The 22,346-nt window shown below is 38.5% G+C and overlaps 1 protein-coding gene across 1 annotated transcript in view; it reads right to left on the reverse strand.

Moving 5' to 3' along the window:
• Positions 1-19,899, reverse strand: part of Oga (O-GlcNAcase) — a 28,830-nt gene extending 8,931 nt beyond the window's left edge. Inside the window, exons 1-10 of the mRNA XM_026407874.2 lie at positions 19,370-19,899; positions 15,294-15,345; positions 14,775-14,872; positions 12,212-12,342; positions 9,345-9,516; positions 8,001-8,099; positions 6,794-7,078; positions 3,993-4,151; positions 2,999-3,612; positions 2,168-2,342 (exon numbers count right to left, since the gene is read on the reverse strand). Of these exons, the coding sequence (XP_026263659.1) occupies positions 2,168-2,342; positions 2,999-3,612; positions 3,993-4,151; positions 6,794-7,078; positions 8,001-8,099; positions 9,345-9,516; positions 12,212-12,342; positions 14,775-14,872; positions 15,294-15,345; positions 19,370-19,571 (1,987 nt within the window). The 5' untranslated portion in view covers positions 19,572-19,899. The remainder of the gene's footprint in view (positions 1-2,167; positions 2,343-2,998; positions 3,613-3,992; positions 4,152-6,793; positions 7,079-8,000; positions 8,100-9,344; positions 9,517-12,211; positions 12,343-14,774; positions 14,873-15,293; positions 15,346-19,369) is intronic.
• Positions 19,900-22,346: the final 2,447 nt, after the last annotated feature.

The following is a 22,346-nucleotide window of genomic DNA, read 5'->3' on the forward strand; positions in this document are numbered from 1 at the left end:
AAAAAATCTATACTTCTCAAACTTTAAATTCAGCCAATTTCCCCTACCCCCAACTTTGAGACTACAACATAACTAGCACTTCCAACTATTACAATAAAAAAGCTGCATGTACGAAGAGCTGTGTAAATGAAAACATGGTTAATGCCTCAATCGCTGCGCAAACGTGACTTCAGTTCATGCCTAATGCCCTTAAATCTACCTGAACTACCTCACAGATAGAACCTTTCAATTTAAACTAATTAATCATGACGCGCTGTGAACATCTGCCGCTGTCCATCCAATAGTAGTAGACACTTGTGCTGAGGATTCTCCCATCTGTACACAATGGGGAAGAAGATAATAGAAGTCGTTAGTAATCAAAAGTACTGCATAGCCACATTCTTTAAAGGACTGAATGCCAGCTGGACTGGAGAGCAAGAAAACAAAGGGTTCTAATCATTAATCCCCTGAAGTTACTATAGAACTATAAAGATACTATCCCTGTTGTGAGCTTTTTTAGAGCTATGTTAATACCAAGACGGTTACTGAAAACTTTTAAGAGGCTTTGACCTTGAGACTGTACACCACTCTCTATAAACTGGGAAAGTTATCCTAATAATTGCATAACACAGAGATAAAGCCTGAGAAGAAAAATAAATGGTACTGTACATACTCAAGAATTAAATTTTTAATAATTCTTGAATTAAATGAAAAACATTTAAAATCATATATTCTTTAAGCTCAATAGTCTACACTTAAGGTTCAAAATTCGTAAGTGCCTTGGAAATTTTTAGATTTAAATTCCTATAAGGATTAATTGTAACTCCCTGGTTAGAAGCCTAGAAGGCAAATGCTGTCATTCAACAACTAATACAGAGTATTTTCCTGAGCCTAAGGGTATACATCTCCTACTTACAATAGGTATCCTAGAGTCTTATAACAACAGATTTAAAAAATTTTTTCGTACTTATTGCACTAATTTATATTCATCAACCCCTAAGTAAGTTCTATATTGCCAAATAAATTTTTAGGAACTCAATTTTTTAAAAGTATTTTTTTTAGTTATAGATGGACATAATACTTTATTTATTTACTTTACTTATGTGGGGTTGAGGATTGAACCCAGTGCCTCACATGTGTTAGGCAAGCACTCCACCAATAAGCCATAATCCCAGCCCCAAGAAAAGACTTAATTTTTAACAGTCCATTATATAACAAGAAAACTGTTTTACTTTTTAATATTTAACAGCCCAAAGGTTTATGGGCAGAAAATGAGACATCTCACACTACTACCTGTTAATCTAAGCTCACAGTGTTTCAGACCATCTATTTCATAACTAAGACCATGATACCCATCATAGTATTTGTGACTACTATGAAAACTATGACATGTCAGTCAGCTTTGCTGCCTGCTGTGTGCCATATGTAAGTTCATTACATATTCCTTATAGCTGGCTGAAACCTGGAAATGAAATGAGGTCCCTGGAGAAACTTGGCCATGCTGGTGCTTTTTACCAAGTTTTGAGAATTTCCAGAACAAACATCACTGTTTTCAATGGAGACATATGAAAGTCCAGTGAATGACGTAGAGTTTTTAGGGGACTATAATTTCTATCCCCTGCTAAAACCAATTACTTGGTAGAAGGATAAAGAAAAAGTCATGTGAAATATAATACTGAGTAGCACCAGAATAGCCTTCCACTAAAGCTCGCATGCGCACAGGGCTGGGAGGATGGCTTCCTCTTGCCAAGCCCCTCGGGTCATTTCAGCAATTGTTCTATTAGACAGAGCATTAATGTTACAGAAGACACAGCAAGCAGCAGAAAGCTTATAGAGTCACATTTCATAGTGTCTCATCTCCAAATCAGACAGTAGTAGTATATGGGGTCCTATCCAGGAAGCATTCAGTCAGAGCAAGTTAAAGTCAGTACTTTCTAACATATTTTCAATATATTTATGTTGAATTAGCCCAAGGGAGAAAAATTAGTGTGCTCGATATATAACGAGACATTTCTTCAACAAATGCCTACCTTTGAAAGAAACCTAGATAAAGAATTAAACAAGATTTGGAAATTCATCAATTCCCTAAAAATGTTTTTCTCCCTGTGGGATAATTTTTTATATATATATGTATATATTTTAAGGGACAATATATTTTAGGAGAAGATATTATTCCTGGTGCACCTACCTAACCACTGTACAAAAGACTTCACCATAGACATTATACTCTTGATATCCCAAACATAGGAGTACATGTCATAAAGGATTGTCCTGTTGGCACAATTGGAAAGCCGAGTGAACATTCCCATCACTAGTCCACACATCTCTTCAAACTTGGCCGCTCGAGACCTCCATTCTTCAATCTATAGAAGATGAACAAAAATACTTAAAAAATTGTAAGCTTAACAAAATAATCTAAGACTGACACAAACTAAATTATTTATGTTGTCAGGTACCTGGAATTTATTCTAAACATTAAAGAATCCCTGGCTTAAACTCTAGATAAACAATTAAATAGTCGGTCTCTCCAAACTGACAAACATGCCTAAAAAAATCATCACTGACATTCTTTCATTCCTAACTAAAACGTCAAACTATGAAACAACATTTCAGATTCAGCAAAGTCCCTGTCAAAAACTTTTTTTTCTTTTCTTTTTGTGGTACCAGGGATTTAACAGAGGGGTGTTTAAACCACTAAGTCACATACCCAGTCCTTTTTATTTTTTATTTTAGAGACAGGGTTTCACTAAGTTGCTTAGGGCCTCACTAAGTTGCTGAGGCTGGCTTTGAACATTCGATCCTCCTTCCTCAGCCTCCCGAGCTGCTGGGACTACAGGTATGTACCACAGCGTCCAGCTCAAAAACAGATGCTTAAAAAAAACAACAAACCTCCCCACATATTTTATTTATTTATTTTTTGAAAGTTACCAATATACTCATTTAAGAAACTGAACCTCCCCCATGTTACCAGCACAGGAACCAGATTGGCTAGAAAAGCAGCTAAATTATGTATGCTTACTTTTTCAGAGTCTTTGCCTTTGCAATTGACACTAACTACACTGCTATTTGCTCGAAGCCACTGGAATTCCCGTAACATTTGTGCTCCTTTGGGTCCATGCTCATAAGGTAGGTAGAACAGATCAGCAAGTAACTGCAAATCTTCTAGAGTCACTGGTTCTGCAGTGTACAAAGGCTTTTCATTTGGACCTGGCACAAACTGCTCCTTGTTTGTCTGTTCATCAGTCTGCATAGGAGCAATATCACTAATACAATCTTCTTGCATAGACATCTCTGGGGATTTTGATTCAGCTATGCTTTCTTTATCAGTGTCCATCGGTTTCAATTCCTCTGCCATTTTAGCTTCAACAATTTCAGTTAGTATTTGATTGTCATTCTTGTGATCTGTTTCTTCTTGTTTCTCTACTACCATGTCCATGGGTTCCTCATCTAGCTGTTTCTTTTCTTCTTCCTTGGTCAGAGGTGTAGGTTCACCACCCAGAGCTGCTCCCTGACTCATAATGGGCTCCTGATAAACTGTTGTAACTACTGTTGTGGCATTTAAAGAGGGAGCTGCGACTAAGGGAGCCCCATCAACTACACTTGCTTTAGCTCCACTGTGCGCAACTTGCCTACCTACAAAAAAAGAAAAAAGAGATTAACTGGAATCTCAATTTGAGTTCCAAACACTTTGAAAAACCCCAAGAAAAGCGAAATTTCTCTAAACTACCAGGGAGGCAGGGAAGAAAGGACAGTGGGGGAGAAACAAGTAATAAACACCCTTAAACATGTAACAACTATTATCTTCTCTTTTTAAGATCTATATTTAAAGGCAAACATTTCAAATTAGCATTTCATCAAGACTAAAAATAAGATTTTAAAACACATATTCTCTAGATCCCTAAATTTCATTTAATTTTACTGTTACTGGTCCTAAGGTAAGGAAAAGAACAGTGTTCTTCACTCGTGATTCAACCCAGTGATCCAATCCCCTTACAAAGAATGACCAAACTCACTGCTATACTGATGAGGTACACCGAACTCTTGCAACCATTCTGTTAAAGCTAGCTTTAGAGCCATCTGAGGACTATAGAGTACATCAGTTTCAATATCTTCATCACTGCCTTCATTTTCTAACTTTATTTGGATTGATACAGTACTGTCTTCACTGTCAGCTGAAAAACAACAACACAAAGTAGTATTTATTACAAAAGCCTTTTGACAAGGGGGAGGCAAAAAAGCAACTACTAAGGGGAGAGGAGCAAAAGGGGAAGGGAAAAGGGAGAACTGTGAGCTGAAATCAAATTCCATGCATTTATAATTTTTGTCCATATGAAACCAACTACTATGTGTAAACTATAAAGCTCTAATAAAAAATAAAATTGGAAAAAGCAACTAGCTGTTATAGTACAACCATAGAAGCAAAGAACAACAAACCTTAAATGTAAAATGTAAAAATGCAAACACAAGTAAGACCATTTCACCTAAATAGTCATCTAAATGCACTGTTAAATGTAAAATCCTAATTGAAATAGTAGTTATTTTAGAATCATTAGAAAAACTTATCACAAATATCCATTAAGTATCAATTATTTGGTATGCAAGGTTAAAGGCATCATGATTTCCATAAAAAAACAACATTCCCTAGTCTTCTGGAACTTATAACTTCATTATTAATAAATACATGGAGGAAGGAAGAATAGAAAAATCAACAAAGCCCTCACATAAACACAGATAAAGCAATGAACTCAAAAACAGTAGAACCAGGTAGAAAAAATGAACTCTTTGGGTTGGTATTAAAAAATCCCTTATTTTAGTTTTCTGAATTTCCCTGCATATAGTCCAGTTCAGCTAGTGTCTACTGCTCCTTAGCATGCTCTATTCTTTTAGCTTCATCTCTTAAGGCAAAGAAATGTCCTAAATACAGAAGGAACTGTGGTCTTAATCCTAATTTTATTTTTTAATGGGAAGAGGGGAACAACAATGACTGAACATAAATGGAAATACTGATTCAATAAACAACTGCAAATAGGAGTACAGAATGGAGAGACCACAATAACATACAACCAAGTATCATGATACTTCAATACCCCAAATGGGCCAAAATTCAGATAACTTCAAAATTTCAATGTCCAGCACTTTCCCCTCCAGCCCATGAGCCATTAATGCCCAACAAACTATGCTTGTACTTCAACCCAGCTTAAACATTCATGAAATTGTTTTCTGTGCTAAAGATCAAACCTAGGAACTTTAGTATGCTAGGTAAGCACTCTACCACCAAGTTACAACTCCAGTCTTCGTTTATTTAATTATTTATTTTTTACTACTACTACTACTACTACTACTACTACGAGACAGGATCTTGCTAAACTGCCCAGCCTAGCTTTGAACTTGCCGATTCTCTTGCCTCAGCCTTCCAAATAGCTGTGATTACAGGTATGCACCACCCTGGTACTGTGAAATTACTTCTTAACACCATTCTTCATTTTTCTAGTGGTAGTAAGGATTGAACCCAAGGGCATCATCCTATCACTAAGCTACATCCCCAATCTTTTTTATTTTTAATTGTAGATGGACATAATTTTATTTATTTTTACATGATGCTGAGGACTGAAACCAGTGCCTCACACATGCCAGACAAGTGCTCTACCACTAAACCACATTTTAAAAATAAAGAACCTCAGCTCCCCCTTTTTATTTTCCAAGACATGGTCTTACCAAATTGCCTAGGCTTATCCTTCTGCCTCAGCCCTCTGAAGAGCTGAGATTATAGGCATACAACTACCACATCCTCTTCTTTCTTACTAGACACTCTAGTTTAACAGAAGTGATCACTCCCTTCTCTGTGTTCTCTCAGCATTTATAGATAACTTACAATGCAACACACTACAGTACAACTGCCTATATGCCTTATACAACCCAGAGACTGATTTTTCAAAAGACCAAGACTTTACTCTTTGGGTCCTCAGTGCCCAAAAAGATGTACCTACCACATAATAGTCATTAAAATATAAATGGACAGTAAGCATTCTCTTAGAATTCTATTAGGAATTTCATAAATAAAAAATTAGTAAGCCAATGTCAAAAGTCTAAATGTGTTCCACAAATCTAAGCTGAATGTAAATGATATATGAAGTAACTCAGAATATTTAGTTATCTAGAATATCCCATTTTAAGAAAACTGCCTGAGCCAGGTGCAGTGGCAGGAGGCTGAGGGAGAAGGATCCTGAGTTCAAAGCCAGCCTCAGCAAAACAAGCCAGGCGCTAAGCAATTCAGTGAGACCCTGTCTCTAAATAAAATAAAATATAAAATAGGGCTGGGATGTGGTCCTGAGTTTGAGTGACCCTGAGTTCGATCCCTCGTACCACCCCCCAACAAAAAAAGGAAAAAAAAATTGCTTAAAAATACAAATAAAATGAAAATTATTCTAGGAATAATAGGAATATAAATGACTCTTTTATCTGGTACTCAGACTTCAAAAGATTGAGACACATTTTAAAAACAAAGAACTAAGGCCAATAGATTAAGTGACTTAAGGTCACTTAAGGTCACTCACCCTTTCTTCTCATTAACAGAAATGAGCATTTCTTAATAAAACCTTTCTTTTCCTTTTTTGAGATGGGGTCTTCCAATGTTGCCCAATCCTAGAATTTGTGAAACTTCTGCCTCAGTTTCCCAAGTAGCAGGGATTACAGGTATACCCCACTGCCCACCTGCTTAATACAACCTCTTAAAACTAATAAGGAATAAATTATTTGCCAAAGGTTCTATTTAACCCCACCTTCCAAGGTCAAAGATCAAGTATAAGCTACTTACTCATCACTACATCTTTTCTCACTCCATTCATGTTTGATTTGTACCAAGTAGCAAGGGTGTGGATAGCAACATAGTTGGCTTCAAATTCACAATTTGGATTAGTCAGGACTCCTTTTAACCGTGGGATGAGTTCTGTAGATCTTCCTTTGTATGGGCCCAGAAATAACCTCTTCTGATCATAATCATTAGCATGAATGTTATCCCAGATTACTGGAGCTCTCTTAATAATCTTAGAAACCTCTTCAATAGACTCTACTGGAATTTCTTTAGAAACAACTTTGGGACCTACAAATAATGATAATCATTTGTTAAAAGAATTTTCTTTAAAAACTGCTATATATAAAACTCTTTATTGTACTTTCCTTTATATACACTTTATAACAATTTTTCTCTTTCTTCTTTTTGCAGTGTTGAGGTTCAAATGCAGGGCCTCATGCTTATTAAGCAAGTGCTCTACCACTGAGCTAAACACTCCCAAGCCCCAATTTTTCTTTTTAAACTAACATAGCAATATATATGTCTTTTTACTTACTTATTTCTTTCATTCACAAAACATAAGTTTTCTAGGGCTACGATCAATATCTCTAGCCCAGTTCCACAAACCTTTATTAAAACATTCACAGTAACAGATAATTAGTCATGACAAAAATCTTTCAAGATTTTTCCTTTTTTGAGCTACTGGGGATTGTACCCAGGGCTCCACATATGGTAGGCAAGAGATGTACCACTGAGCTATATCCCTAGCCCTTTTTGAGACAGGGTCTTGCTAAATTGCCCAGGCTAGCCTTGAACTTAGGATCTTCCTGACTCAGCCTACCAAATAGCTAACCAGGATTATAGGTATGAACCACCACACCTGGTTTTTAAGGTGTTTTTTACATGTCTGTAATCACTCATTCAGGAGGCAGAAACAGGAGAAACATCTGAGTTCATAAATTTAAGACTACCTTGGGCAACACAATGAGACCCTGTCTCAAAAAAAAATCTTTTTATGTATGGACAAAGATCAAAAGAAGAGTTGCCAGTTTGAAGAAAGTTCTTTTCAACAGACTTTATTTGAACTGTAAACCAGATTTAAAAAACAGACTTAGAAACTTTGGGAAATTTGATGTGCATGGGGAGATAGGTCATTTATTGAATAAAGAACACGGAATTGTGTGTGTATGTATATATTATATTTATATATGTATATATGTAAAAGAATTACCTGTCCAAAGGACCTCAATTCCAGGTAGAAGCTTTTCACCCACAGTCCTTAAATAAGGAGACTGAGACACATTTGGATAACAGAAAGTGCCACAATATTCTGAATGTAAAGAGAAAAAATTAGGTACAACAGTCAAGGACTTTACAATGGGAAAAAATGCCTACCAATTCTAAATTCTTTTCATCCTAGTGATAAACAGCTTCGATATCATACCTAAAAGGGCGTAAACTCAAGTAGGTAATTCACTTAAGAACCAATCAATTCATAAAAGTTGATAATCTCCCTCCAACAGTAGTACCAATCAATCCTTACGATTTTATAGTCACTAGAAATATAGGATTACTAAAATAATAACAACTAGAATATTATCATTTTCTACATAATCCCCTACATTTTAAATTTACAATCAGAGGTCAAACAGAATAATTAATAATAAAATAAAACAAATATAGAATTATGACAATGGCTTAATATTCAACTATACTTTAAATTATGACTTAGTGAATTAACCATCCCCCCTTTTTTTAACCAGAGATTGAACCAAGGGGCATTTAGCATTGAGCTACATCCCTAGCCCTTTTTATGTTTTACTTTGAGACAGTATCTTGCTACCTTGCTAAAGAAGGTCTTGAACTTGGGATCTTCTTGCCTCAGCTTCCCAAATTGCTGGGATTATAGGCCTGCACCAGCACACCTGGCTCCCAGTATCTTATTAAAAATAACATCTGAATATTCATGTAGTATCAGACCATTAAAATACAGTTCATGGCTCACAATAGATATACACAAAATTAGGTATTCTAAAAACTAATTTATCTGTTCCAGAACAAAAATAGTGTCTGGGAAAAACTTTTAAGAAGCAACTAAAAGAGACTAAAACATTTTCAATGGAAGAAAACTGGAGGAAGGGAATGAAGAAAAGGAGAAAATTAAGCTTTCTATGCTGACTACTGTAAATAAGAGCCCAGATGGGAGTGGGAGGAGTGAAAAAAGGAACAGATATACATGGGCAGAAAAAAGAGAACAAGTAGGAGGAAATGAAAAGTGACTAAGTTAAAAGCAATGTAAATTTGTTTTTTCCCCAGTTTTCATTTCAATAATACTATTTTTCCTTAAATCCCAACAATGTAATGTTTATATATTTTCATTACTAAATACATTTTTTGCCTGTCCATTGCCATTTATAAGCTCCTAATTTTCTCTAAGATCTTGAGAAATATTTTCCAGAAAAAGGATTCCTGCTTTTATACAATATGGAAAGGGTATAACAAGGCTTATACAAAGGGTCCTTTGGAAGTTACATATTTCAAAACTAGTTAAATATAAAGATATTATATACAATACCTGTAGGACAGAAGAGGAAAGTTTCTGGCTCTCCTAGGTACTGATAAATTTCATTTGTGATGGAGACTTGTGCATGAGCAAAAGAACTGAATACCTCTTTGTCTGCTGCACACATATTATGGTCAATATCATCAAAAAGCAAAGCAAATGACCTGCATCCAAACTGAGAAACCTGGGGTGAGGGAATCAAGATGCTTATCAGAGCTCATTTTAGAGTTAAAAACAAACAAATAAACAAACAAAAAACCCAAAGGATTTCAAATAAAGTCTATTCTCAGTGATTATACTTTTCCCCTTGGTACTGGGGATTGAACCATGTGGCTATATCCCCCAGTCCTCCTTACTTTGGGACAGAATCCTGCCAAGTTGCTGAGGCTCGTCTTGAACTTGCAATTCTCCTGTGTCAAGCCTCCTTAGTTGCTGGGATTACAAGCCAGGTGTGCACCAATGCACTGAGCTTAGTATACTTAAATATCTTCCTTATAACTGTTCAAAGCCTGACCTATTGTTGTTACATTTTTTGAGGGGGGGGGTACCAGGGATTGAGCTCAGGGGCACTCAACCACTGAGCCACATCCCCAGCCCCTGACTTTTTTTTTTAACTTTATTTATTTTTTTTTAATGTGGTGCTGAGGATCAAACCTAGGACCTTGCACATGCGAGGTGAGCGCTCTACTGTTGAGCCATAATCCCAGCGCTTCCGACATTTTTTAGATATATTTTTTAGTTGTCAATGGATCTTTATTTTTTATGTATATGTGGTGCTGAGAATCGAACCCACTGCTCACACGGGCTAGGCAAGCACTCTGCCACTGAGCCACAACTCCAGCCCCCCACCCTTTTTTTGTATTTTATTTAGAGACAGGGTCTCACTGAGTTACTTAGTGCCTTGCCATTGCTGAGGCTGACTTTGAACTCATGATCCTCCTGTCTCAGCCTCCCAAACTGCTAGGATTACAGTCATGTGCCATGGCGCCCAGCTTTTTTTTTTTTTTTACATCATTCTAAGTTAAATACTAGACAGTTTTGGAGCCCGTTTTTTCCTTTGGGTTTAAACACAATAAAAAATATGTTCCAACAAAGTTTCTACCTCCTTGGCTGCTGCTTATAAAAAATCAAAAAAAAAAAAAAACCCACAAAAAAATACAGAAACTGGGTTGGGGTTGTGGCTCAGTGGTAGAATGCTCGCCTAGCATGTGTGGGGCACTGGGTTCGATCCTCAGCACCATGAAAATATTAAAAAATAAAGATATTGTATCCACCTAAAACTAAAAAATTCATATTAAAAAAATATATAGAAACACCAATAACAATAAGTAAACTCAAGACTCGAAAAATCCAGGATCTGTTCTAGTCCCAAAAGACACATTGATCCTAAGTATTACCTTTGCAGACAGATTTAACTAGACATGAATCACAAAGCACACAACAGAATTTGATAAAATAGGGAAATAACCTCTTAAAAGTTGTTGGGGTACCAGGGACTGACCCAGTGGCACTTAACCACCAAGCCACATTCTCAGCCCTTTTTATTGTTCTGAGATAGGGTCTTGCTAAGTTGCTACAGGGCTTGCTAAATTGCTGAGGCTGGTTTTGAACTTGCAATCCTCCTGCCTCAGCTGAGTCACCATGTTTGGCCCATTCATAAACATTTTTAACTACTTTAAAATTTTTATTGATTGATTGATTGATTGATTGTTTTTGGTGCTGGGGAAACATAGGGCCTCATACACGCTAGCCACACATACCCCTGAACAACACTCCCAGCTACACCTTAAAATTTTTATTAGCTATTTTATTGTCACTAATATAAACCTTTGCCTAAAGAAACACTATACTTATTTAGAAAAATCAACACACTTAAAAAAAAAATAATGGGAAAGCTGGGCATGGTGGTGCATGCCTATAATACCAGCTATTTGGGCGGCTAAAACAGGAGAATCACAAGCTCAAGACCAACCTGGTAACATAGTGAGACCCTATTTCAAAATAAAAGTGAAATAAAATGGGTTATAGCTCAGAAGTGGCATACTCTTGTGCTCAATCCCTGGTACTGCCAAAACACTCCCAAAAACAATCAACAAAAAGAACCCTAAACCAGAAACGGGGAAATGGAAGGACTACACTTTATCAAACAAGACGTACAGCTTTCATGTTAAGTACAATTTAGGCCTAATCAGGTTCACCAAGAACTTATGTGTTTACCTTGTCTAGTTTTCTTCTCATCTTGGTAAACTATCCATTTCCAAACAGAAGCATACCTATCAATCATGAATTCAGACAAGCACCCAAAGGTATGTACAGTTTCCCAAAATATGGTGAAGGATGATCCCTAATTACCTTGTTTGTGGTCCCTACTCCATATTGAAATTCTTTTAAGAATCATTTCTAGCCAGGCACAGCAGCACATGGCTGTAATCCCAGTGGCTCAGGAAGAGGATTGCAAGTTCAAAGCCAGCCTCAGCAACTTAACAAGGCCCTAAGCAACCAAGCAAGACCCTGTCTCTAAATAAAATATAAAAAAAGGCTGGGGATGTGGCTCAGTGGTTAAGTGCCTCTGGGTTCAATCCCTTGTACCAATAAACAAACAAACAAATCACTTCTAAGTATCCCTAAATCCCCAGGGCCTTGTACATGCTAGGCAAGTAAGCTTTACCACTGAGTCATCCCTAGCTCCAGCATTCTCATAAGGCAACTAACTCTATGCAAACTAAAATTTGAGATTGGTATCTCTAGTAAAGTTCTTTTGACTTACAGAAACAAAGTACAAAGATGAATTCCTTTTAACATAATAAAAGCAATTCTGAAAACTTATTAGTTTAAGCACTAAGCCAGGAAAAAAAAAAAAAAAAAAAGTAAAGAATTACCTGGTCCAATTTGCGTTTTAATGTAGATACTTCCTTAGGGTTAGAAAAAGTGATATCCAATCCAGGTGAGATAGCATAGATGAACTCTATCTCATATTCCCGGGCAGCAGAGATGAGAGTCATAAGTTGCTCTAAAAAACAGAGTCCACATTTTTAGAAAGCAAATAAGAATCTTCACTTTCCAAATGAAGAAATCAATTGTTCTAATTTACAAGTTTATTTTGAAAATTATCATATTCAATGTGATAACAGGCCATACAAAATGGCACAAGCCTAAAGTGATTTAATGTCATATTTGGTACTGGAGTTGAATCCAAGGGCACTCTACCATTAAGCACACCCCACCAGACCTTTTTATTTTTAGATAGTCCCTCCTTACTATGTTGCCCTAATTTGCTGAGACTGGACTAGAACTTGGACTCCAAATGCCTCAGCCTCCCAAGCTGCTGGTAATATAGGCATGCACTACAGTGCCCAGTTAAGTTCCCACTTTTTTGATTTGAATCAAAAGAAAATGAGGTCCTTCCTTCTCACTTCCAAATAACTTTTTATCCTTTTTGGGAAACAAGTTAAAATCAATAAAGTATTTTTTCATTGCCTTTTGTCGAAAATCTTGTATTATCAAGTTTCTTAATGAACATAAACCATTTTTACTCAACAGTGTTTGAAAGGTGTATCTCTATCTTCAAGAAAACATTCATTACAGATTTAAGCCTTTAAAAAATGTCAGGCTGGGGCTCTAGCTCAGTGGTAGAGCGCTCGCCTAGCATGCATGAGGCACTGGGTTCGATCGCCCAGCACCACATAAAAATAAAATAAAAAAAATAAAGATATTGTGTTCACCTATAACTAAAAAATACATATTTTTAAAAAATATGATAGGCAATTTTCCTAAGTGATTTACTATATTACATGCTTTAGGATTTTTTTGGGAGGGGGCATGCTGGGGAATGAACCCAGGGGCGCTTTACCACACTGAGCTACATTCCCCATCCTTTTAAAATTTATTTTGAGGCAGGGTCTCACTAAGTTGCTGAGGCTGGCCTCAAACTTATGATTCTCCTGCCTCAGCCTCCACAGGTGTGCACCCCCACACTCAGCCAGGATATATTTCTGAATGAAGTTCAGTTATACCTAAAGGTTGACTATATCTTGATAATTGATCACATTAAATTTCATTACCAGCATCAACAGAAAATAATTAAGTTAAAGGCACACTTAAATTACATAATTTAAACAACACTATACAGAGATAGTAAACAACACTATACAGAGATAGGTAAGTTTTACTTGCTTCTTCATAATTTAAGAAAACTCTCTGCCTGGGCAGAGCTCTATAACCAAGTATCTTATTAATTACATGTGTGTTACATGTGTATACTATTTAATTCTAAACATGAAAATGTCTCCCCATTCACTAAATCACCTCCCCAAAAGCATCATTTGGTCAGACAAGGTGGCACACAGTAACTTGGGAAGCTAAGACCAGAGGATCACAAGTTTAAGGCTAACCTCAACAACTTAAGTGAGGTCCTCAAGAACTTCCTAATGCCTGGTCTCAAAATAATAAAAAAAAGAACTGGGGAGGGCTGGCATTGTGGCTCAGCAGTAGAGCACTTCCTTGGCATGTGTGAGGCCCTAGGTTCAATCCTCAGCACCACAAACAAATAAATAAAAGATGTGTTGATAACTTTAAAAAAAAATGTTTTTTTAAGGATTAGGGATATAGCTCAATGGTAAAACAGCCTCAGTTCAATTCCCAGTACCAAAACAACAACAACAAAAAAATCCCACCTGTCTGATATACAGGGAGGTTCTATGATATAGTACTAACTTATGAACTAATATAATTAATTCAACATAACAATACACATAGCTAGGACAATTTTTATGGACTTCCACTTCACTGGATAGGATAAGATCTTTATTTTAAATAAAGACAGGATCACTAATAGTGGTCAAAACTAAGCAACGAAGGCTGGGGTTGTGGCTTAGTGGTAGAGCACTCGCCTAGCACACGTGAGGCACTGGGTTCGATCTTCAGTACCACATAAAAAAATACATAAACAAAAATAAAGTTAAAAAATTATTTAAAAAAGACTAAGCCATGAGAGATGCCTGAAGCAGAAAGAAATCTTTACTTAAAATTTTAGTATTTCTTTCATCATGAATTTTTTTGTAGAAATTTTGTTTTTTTAAAAAAATATTGCATAGTTGGGTACAGAACACATCTTTAATCCCAGCAATTCAAAAAGCTGAGGTGGGAGGTTCTCAGGTTTGAGGGCAGCCTCTACTACTTAATAAATACTTACCCTGTCTCAATGGACCGAGGACATAGTAAAGCACTCCTGGGTTCAATTCCCAGTACCATTAAAAAACAAAAAAAATGCAAAACATCATTTATCCCGATTTTTCCTGGAATCATATATTCAATCTATATTAGCTCACAGAGTAAATGGTTAGTATATAAAAGGAAACACCTTTAAAGTGGAAACAAAATACTTAAAATATAGCTCTTTTCTTCATATAGTCTGAATTTATACAATAGAAAGAAAATGATTACCAGCTTCCTCCACTGAATACATTTCTCTCCAAAACATCCTATGTTTATAGTCATCTTTTGGAGCATACAAGTATGTATTCAATTCCCATTTCTGGAGCCTAAGGGGAAAGAAAATCATATTTAAGTAGGCTACATTTATAGGTAACAAATCTCAATTTTTCCCCCTTTCTTTTTTCTCCATTTCATGCAAAACTAATAATATTCTAAGATAACAGCTTTTAAATTTAAAAAATTAACATTGCAAAGTATGTCAACATGTTAAAATCCTGAATAAAACTCAATTCTGGTGAGGTAGGTAAAACCCCAAAACTATTCAGCTCACCCAAGTAAAGTTTGAAAACCACTGGCTTAAAAGATAAAAGATCAAAGTGAAATTACTTCTACAACTAAGAAACTATACTTCTTTAAGTAAGAAACTAGGGCTATTCAGTGTCAGTATTTTTTTTTTTCAAATAAAAGGAAATGTCCAGGGCTTAAAGATCTCCTCTCTACTTCTTTACTTCATATAATAAAAATTACCTTCTAAAGAGTTCTTTTCTCTGTTCCATAACCCAAGGTCTTCCATAAAATCCTGGATTTAAGGTAAAAACAGAAGTATTTAAGTTTCAAATATGGTAACATTTATTGAGAACAGCAAATTACAAAACATACAATTACATGTAAAAAAATGTGTACAGTACACCCAAATCTGAAGAGCATTAGTAAAACATTAAGATTTGCTTAGGGGCTGGGGATGTGGCTCAAACAGTAGCGCGCTCGCCTGGCATGTGTGCGGCCCGGGTTCAATCCTCAGCACCACATACAAAGATGTTGTGCCTGCCCAAAACTAAAAAATAAATATTAAAATTCTTTCTCTCTCTCTTAAAAAAAAAAAAAAAAGATTTGCTTATCTTTGTATAGTGACATTAAAGGTGACTTTCATTCCTTTTTTGCTCAGATAAATTTATAATACAGTGACATTTATTACTTACGTGGTAGTTATTTAAAAATAGCTAAACCTAAAATCTCTTTTTACTGTCAATAAAAACCAAATACACTTAAATCTAACTTTTTTTGTTTCAGTGCTGGGGTCTTGAGCAGGCTAGGCCCTTTACCACTGAGCAATACCCTCAGTCCAAATCTAGTGCCTCAATTTTACAATATCAAAGAGAAGTCAAGAAATCCAAATTGCTAATAATAACAATTAATATGTAGAAGGGGGATAAACTGCTTCCTCGGGGGTGAGGTAAGGTAACTCAGGGTTAGAATTAGAAAGCAAACTTGCAAACCATCATTAATTTCCAATGCCAAGATTTCAACATCAGAAAATTTAAGAACATGACTGATTTGCCCCAGAATGTCCATTGCAGGAAGCAAGCCTTGCAGACTAATGTCCTAAGTTGATGTAAAAGAACAAAACTGGTATTTGGAGTTCCCTAGTATGCTAATCATAGTTCTACTACACAAAACCTTACAGCCTGCCCAACCTTTACTTTCCACCTATTTCAGTCTAATCATCAGCAAGAGACAAGGACAACCACTTAAGAATGCCATGAAGAGGTCAATAAAAGCATTATGAACTCAAAATGGCCTCCTCTCTAGGCAGAATGATTAATGTGCATCACAAGAAAGAACAATGGCAAATTAAAGTAAAATTCATTACTTACCAATGTTACCAAGCTGGAGCATTTTGTCTTTTTTTGTTTTGCAGTACTGGGTACTCACACATGCTAGGCAAGAGCTCTCTCTGCCAATGAGCTACATCATTTCATTTTGAGACAGGGCCTTATGAAGTTGCCTAGGCGCAATTCTGAGATCCCCCTGCCTCAGCCTCTGTACCATGCCCAGGATAGCACTTTCATTTTTGACAAATCAGTATTTACTTCTTATACATGGTTTTAAAATATTCTTTTTTTAGTATTTATTTTTTAGTTTTCGGTGGACACAACATCTTTCTTTGTATGTGGTGCTGAGGATCAAACCCGGGCCGCACACATGCCAGGTGAGTGCGCTACCGCTTGAGCCACAGCTCCAGCCCCTAAAATATTCTTGATATGGTAAAATTTTTACAAGTCTTACTTAGCTTTCTTAAACCCTGAGCATTATCCCCCCCCCCCCCCCCCGCATTAGGGCTGGGGCTACAGCTCAGTGACAGAGCGCTTACCTAGCATGTGCAAGGCACTGGGTTCAATCCTTAGCACCATATACAAATAAAATAAATGCATACTATCCATCTACAACTACAAAAAAAAAAAAAAGGAGTAGGCATTAAGGCTGGAAGTTGTGGCTTACACCTGTAATCCCAGTTATTCCAGAAGCTATGGCAGAGGATTCTAAGTAGGAGACACACCTTAGCAACTTAGAGACTTGTTTAAAAAAGGAAAAAAGTTTGGTGCATGCCTGAGGATCTGACTCAGAGGTAGACTGTTCCTGGGTTCAATCCCCAGTACATATACATTAGGATTTAGCTATGTTCCAATTAAATAAATAAAGATTTTTTGAAATGTCTAACATGAACATTTTAATCTTCAGAAATCCTAACCTGGTTCTTTCAGAGTCAGGTTTATGGTTTTGTTTGGTTGGCACCACAAAAAAGAAGGCAGTGCTATTAACACAGTAAATGCAAAAAACAAAAAAGGAATCCTGGCAGCAACTATAATGTGTTTCCGATCCTCCTCCATTTTAGGAATGGTACCAACAAACAATGAAGGAATGAAGGAAGGAAGGAAGGAAGGAAGGAAGGAATAAATGTGTGCTAGCTCAGGTGTTCAGTTATCAGTAAAAGAATGGGAGAAGGAAGAACAAAAGAATTAAAGACTCCTTTTTCCATACTATGCAAAACAAACCAGTTTTAACCACAGCAAGTTTTCTTCATTAATTACTGAAAGTATAATGGATTGGCAAATTTCCTTAGATTCATTCCAGTATAGGTATGAAATTTGGATTTCCCCCATCACTCCTTCCTCACCTTCCACCCCAAGATCACTGATAACAACAATATACAGATTGTTTTTCTAAATCTCCCTGAGCTCGAAGAAGCCCAATAAATAATCAACACATAAGTCACACAAAACAATCATGTTTTCATAAACACGGACTCCAACAGAATATGGTCTGCAAGGCAATTTTGCTAAACTGTTTCATGACTTACTAAGCTGTAAAGTAGCATGTTCTTCCCTGCAATTTAACTTTATCTAAAATACCATAATCACCACCTGTTTCAAAAGAATACATTAATATGGTGAACACGCTGGAAAAGCTGATGCTCTCAATCAAGAGAATAAATAACCCTCCTTTGCTTTTTCCTTATCTTAGTTGTTTTGTTTTGGGATTCAGGGTCTCACTGTTGCTGGTCAAGTTCCTGGGTTCAAATGACCCTCCTGCCTCAACCTCCCATAGGTGTGCATCACCAACCTTTTTAGCTTTTTTCCCAGAGTCATTTTTATACTCCTATCTGCACCATTACATAATAGGAGACAATAAGACCCACAACTAGAAAACCCTGGGTTGACCATAATAATTAAAAAATTGAAATACATGTTGCACTCAAGCAAAGAGCACTAAAGTAACTGATTGGAACTCTGTAAAATTACTCCTGGTAATTTTCCCTCACTACCAAAATGTCCACTCATTCCTTTTATTCTCGCATATTTAAGCCTCATCTTCAGTCCCTAAATGCAGATTCCATAACTTCCAAAATGTTATTGTAGTCAAAACTTTATCCTTGGAAGACAAAATGCAGTAGTTGAAAAGCAGACAATTTTCTAGGCTGCAAATCAATCTTCAGAGAGGGAGAAGAAGTTTGCTGGACAGCCAAAAATCTAAAACGGAAGGTAACGAACGGTTAAATACTATAAGCCTTAGGAGGCGGAGGCAGGAGGATTGAGAGTTCAAAGCCAGGCTTAGCGAAAGTGAGGCGCTAAGCAACTCGGTGAGACCCTATTTCTAAATAAAATACAAAAAATAGGGCTGGTGATGTGGCTCAGTGGTCGAATGCCCGAGTTCAATCTCGGATACCACCCTCCCCCCCACAAAAAAAAAAAAAAAAAAAAACACCAATGGCCAACTACGCTATTCTTCACTTCAGAAGCACAACAAGCACGTCTGTATGGGTTCCCCCACACCAAAGGATAGGACGGGGGCACTTTTTTTTTTTTTTTTTAAATGGAGACAGTGATGCTGACGCTGACCTACAACTTGATATACCTGCCTAGGTCTCCCGAGTCTTGGGATTACAGGAGTGCGCCACCGCTCCCGGCTTCATACATATTTTTCCATTAAAAAACAGACGACTCTACAGAATAAGATCCCAATGTCTAAAAAGGTATAACTCAGAGCCTAACAGCAGGCTCTTTACCACCGCCTCCTCGGGAGTCGGCCTGGCTCCATGCCCAAACCGGGTGGGGTTAGGCACGTTAGTAGCCAGAGGGGAATCGGACGCCGTTTAAGGACGTGAGAAGGGAAAATTAGTCCACCGCCTCACCTCCCCACCCCTCATTGTTACCAAGTTTCGGACCCAAGGGAGTAACAGCCTTTTAGAGCCCCCTGAACCCCCCCATTCCCTTCCTGAGGAGAGAACATATTAATACCGGGGCGTGACGGGAAGGAACGCTCACCTTCCACCACGCCACACAAGAACCTCCGAGCCCCTCCTGCAGCCCCGGTCACTGCCGCTCCCCCAGCCCCGGTTCCTGGGTTGTCTTCCCCAGGGGCTGGAGCTGCCGGCGGCTCCAACGATGCGCCCGCAGAGGCGGCTGGGTTAGAACTGAGTTCATTCTCCCGCTCCTCCAGCGCCGCCTGGCTCTCCTTCTGCACCATCCTCCTGCCACCGGCCGCCGCCACCTCTGCGGGTCCTCTTCGGCTTCCGTCCGTTGGGCCACGGGACAGGAACCCTGGAGAGGGCCTAAGCTCCAAGCACGCGACCCTCCGGCTCCTTCCCCTCCCCCTCAGCCCTTCCCCCTCCCTCTCCGCAGGGGCCCGATTGCCCGGATGAGAAGGGCGGCGGCACCGGCGAGAGCCCTTTGTCAGCCGCTGCCTTAGCCTAAGCTGGGAAGCCGAAAACCTAAGCAGAGAAGAAAGCGAAACCGCGACTTCTCGTTCACTGGAAGCCGATGGCCAAGGCTCCTCTTCTCGTTCTCGGTGTCTGCTGCCCTCTTAATAATCTTAAGTCTTTCCGCTGCTGCCCCCGAAGCCCCTAGTTCTACTCTGCCGCTGCCTCTAGGACCCGCTTCCTGTTTATCCGCACTGCGCCTGCGCCGCAGACCGGCTCAGACCGGTCCTCTCTGCCCCCCCTCCCCCTCCTTCTTTGGGGCCAGCCTATTACGTTTCATTCAGTAGGGGGAAATAGAACATAGGAAACGCGAAAAGCTGGAGGTAATGCAGGCGGTGGAATGTACTATTTATGCTTGCCACCCTCCAGAAAGAGCCCAACACCTTGGTACGGACCATTACTCCACCAGTAGAAGGGGAGTATGGGAGGAGGCTACCGCCTTTTGGGGCAATTAGGCGAAGGGGGGTGGGTGTAAAGGAAAGGAGTTTACTCTCTCAAAGCGCAAGCGCGGAAACGAAGCCTCTGGTTCTTAAAGAGACAGGAAGGAACTGACCTACTTTCTATGGAGATTCTTGTAATAGTTTGGCTAATTACATTCGCCTGACCAGGCTCGGTTCTGTGACGACACCATTCCAAGGAGTTCAGCTCACCCCTCTGCCTTGAATCATTTTTCGCTATCCACTTTGGAAGCTAACTCCATTTAACGATGCAATTATTCGTTCATTCCTTCACGCAGCAGGCACCAATTGCGCTTGCCTGGTCCTGGGCTCACGGGCCACTATGAGCTCACAGTATGGTGGTAGGCAAGCAAGTACACACAGAATTCCTTCATGATGTACCAAGTGTTTCAGGAAGTCAGAAAAGGTAATAACTAACTCCTACTTTGGGGAGAGGCTGTGGATGTGGTTCCCTTTTGGCTGTGCTGGGGGATTGAACTCCAGCCCTGGGTTTACTTTACTACTGAGGTACCCTTACCCCGTGGCTTTATTTCTGAGGTGGATTATAAAGGATGAGTAGAAGTTTGCTAGAATAGGTGGTGAGAGAAGTGAAACAACAGAGTCTAAAAGTAGGGAAGGCTTGAAAGGACTGGTTTGTTTGGAAATGGGGAGTACCCAGTGAATGTGTGTTATGGTTTAGATTTTTAATGTTCTCCCCCAAATCTCATATTCACACAACATGGTTCAGAGGTGAGGTTTTTAAGCAATGACTAGATCATGCGGGCTATAACCTCATCAATAGATTAATGAATTGTATTGGTTAATAGTTTGGACTACTGGGTGATAATTGTAGGCAGGTGGGGGAGCTGGAGGAAGTAGGTTAGTGGGGGTGTGTCCTTGGATTATATCTTGTCCCTGGCTCTCTTCCCACCCCTCACTACTTTCTCAATGCCATTAGTAGAGTGCCTTTCTTCCACCATGCTATTCCTCCAGAACAAAGGCGCTTCCCAACCGTGGACTGAAACCTCTGAAACCATGAGTTCAAAATAAAACTTTCGGCCCAGCGCAGTGGGGCATGCCTATAATCCCAGTGGCTCAGGAGGCTGAGATGGGAGGATCACAAATTCAAAGCCAGCCTCAGCAATGGCCAGGTGCTAAGCAATTCAGTGAGAACCTGTCTCTAAATAAAATACAAAACAGGGCTGGGGAAGAGGCTAAGTGGTCAAGTGCCCCTGAGTTTAAAACCCTGGTACCAAAAAATAAAATAAACCTTTGGTTTTCCAAGTTGTTCTTGTCAGGTATTTTGGAAAGCTAACATAGTGAGTGAGGAGGCATGGGATCCCTTGAGCTTCAGCATCAACATTTTATGAAGAAACCTTCCCTAAACTCTAGTTCAGCAAGTTCCCTTTACTGTATGCTCCCAGAGCTATAGTCCTATCATAATGTATTTCACATTTGTGTGGGTTGAGAAATGTTTCAACTTGTAAGGAATAAATACCTCATTCTCCTATTAAAACAGTACTGTAGCTCCAGGGACTGTTACAGTCTTCCTTCTTTTTAGTCCTGGAGCAAGAATTTTCAGTATGGAACATTTCACAAACTTACACAAGGGCCAACCTAATCTTGTCTATATCAATCCAATTTTAGTTTATGTACTGATAAATCAAGCACAGAGCAGGCATTTTCTTAGGGGACCTCCTGTGAGGCCAGCTGGGGATCATAAGCAGTTTCACTGGATATTGTTGTCCCTTGGAGAACTCAGGGGCTGTCATTCTAGTTGACCCTAGCTCTTAGTCTCATGACATTTTTTTTTCTCTGTTTCATACTTCACACTGTCACAACTGGCAGAAAGTCAGCAGTCAGTTTCATCTACTTTTCACAGTCCAGACTCTAGATCCTGTGCTCCAAAATATCAACATTCTGTTTCAAACTCAAAGGGTTCTTGTTACACAATTGCTACACATTTCTTTCCACATCACACTTCTCCCCCTGCTCCTAACTTTAAGGGTACTTCTTGCTATACAATTGCTACACATTTTCTTTCCACATCACACCTCTCCCCCTGCTCCTAATCAGTGCTTAGTAGCTCCTTAATAAATGTGGAAA

Source organism: Urocitellus parryii, chromosome 5, assembly GCF_045843805.1.
Source record: "Urocitellus parryii isolate mUroPar1 chromosome 5, mUroPar1.hap1, whole genome shotgun sequence".
Taxonomy (NCBI): Eukaryota; Metazoa; Chordata; class Mammalia; order Rodentia; family Sciuridae; genus Urocitellus; species Urocitellus parryii.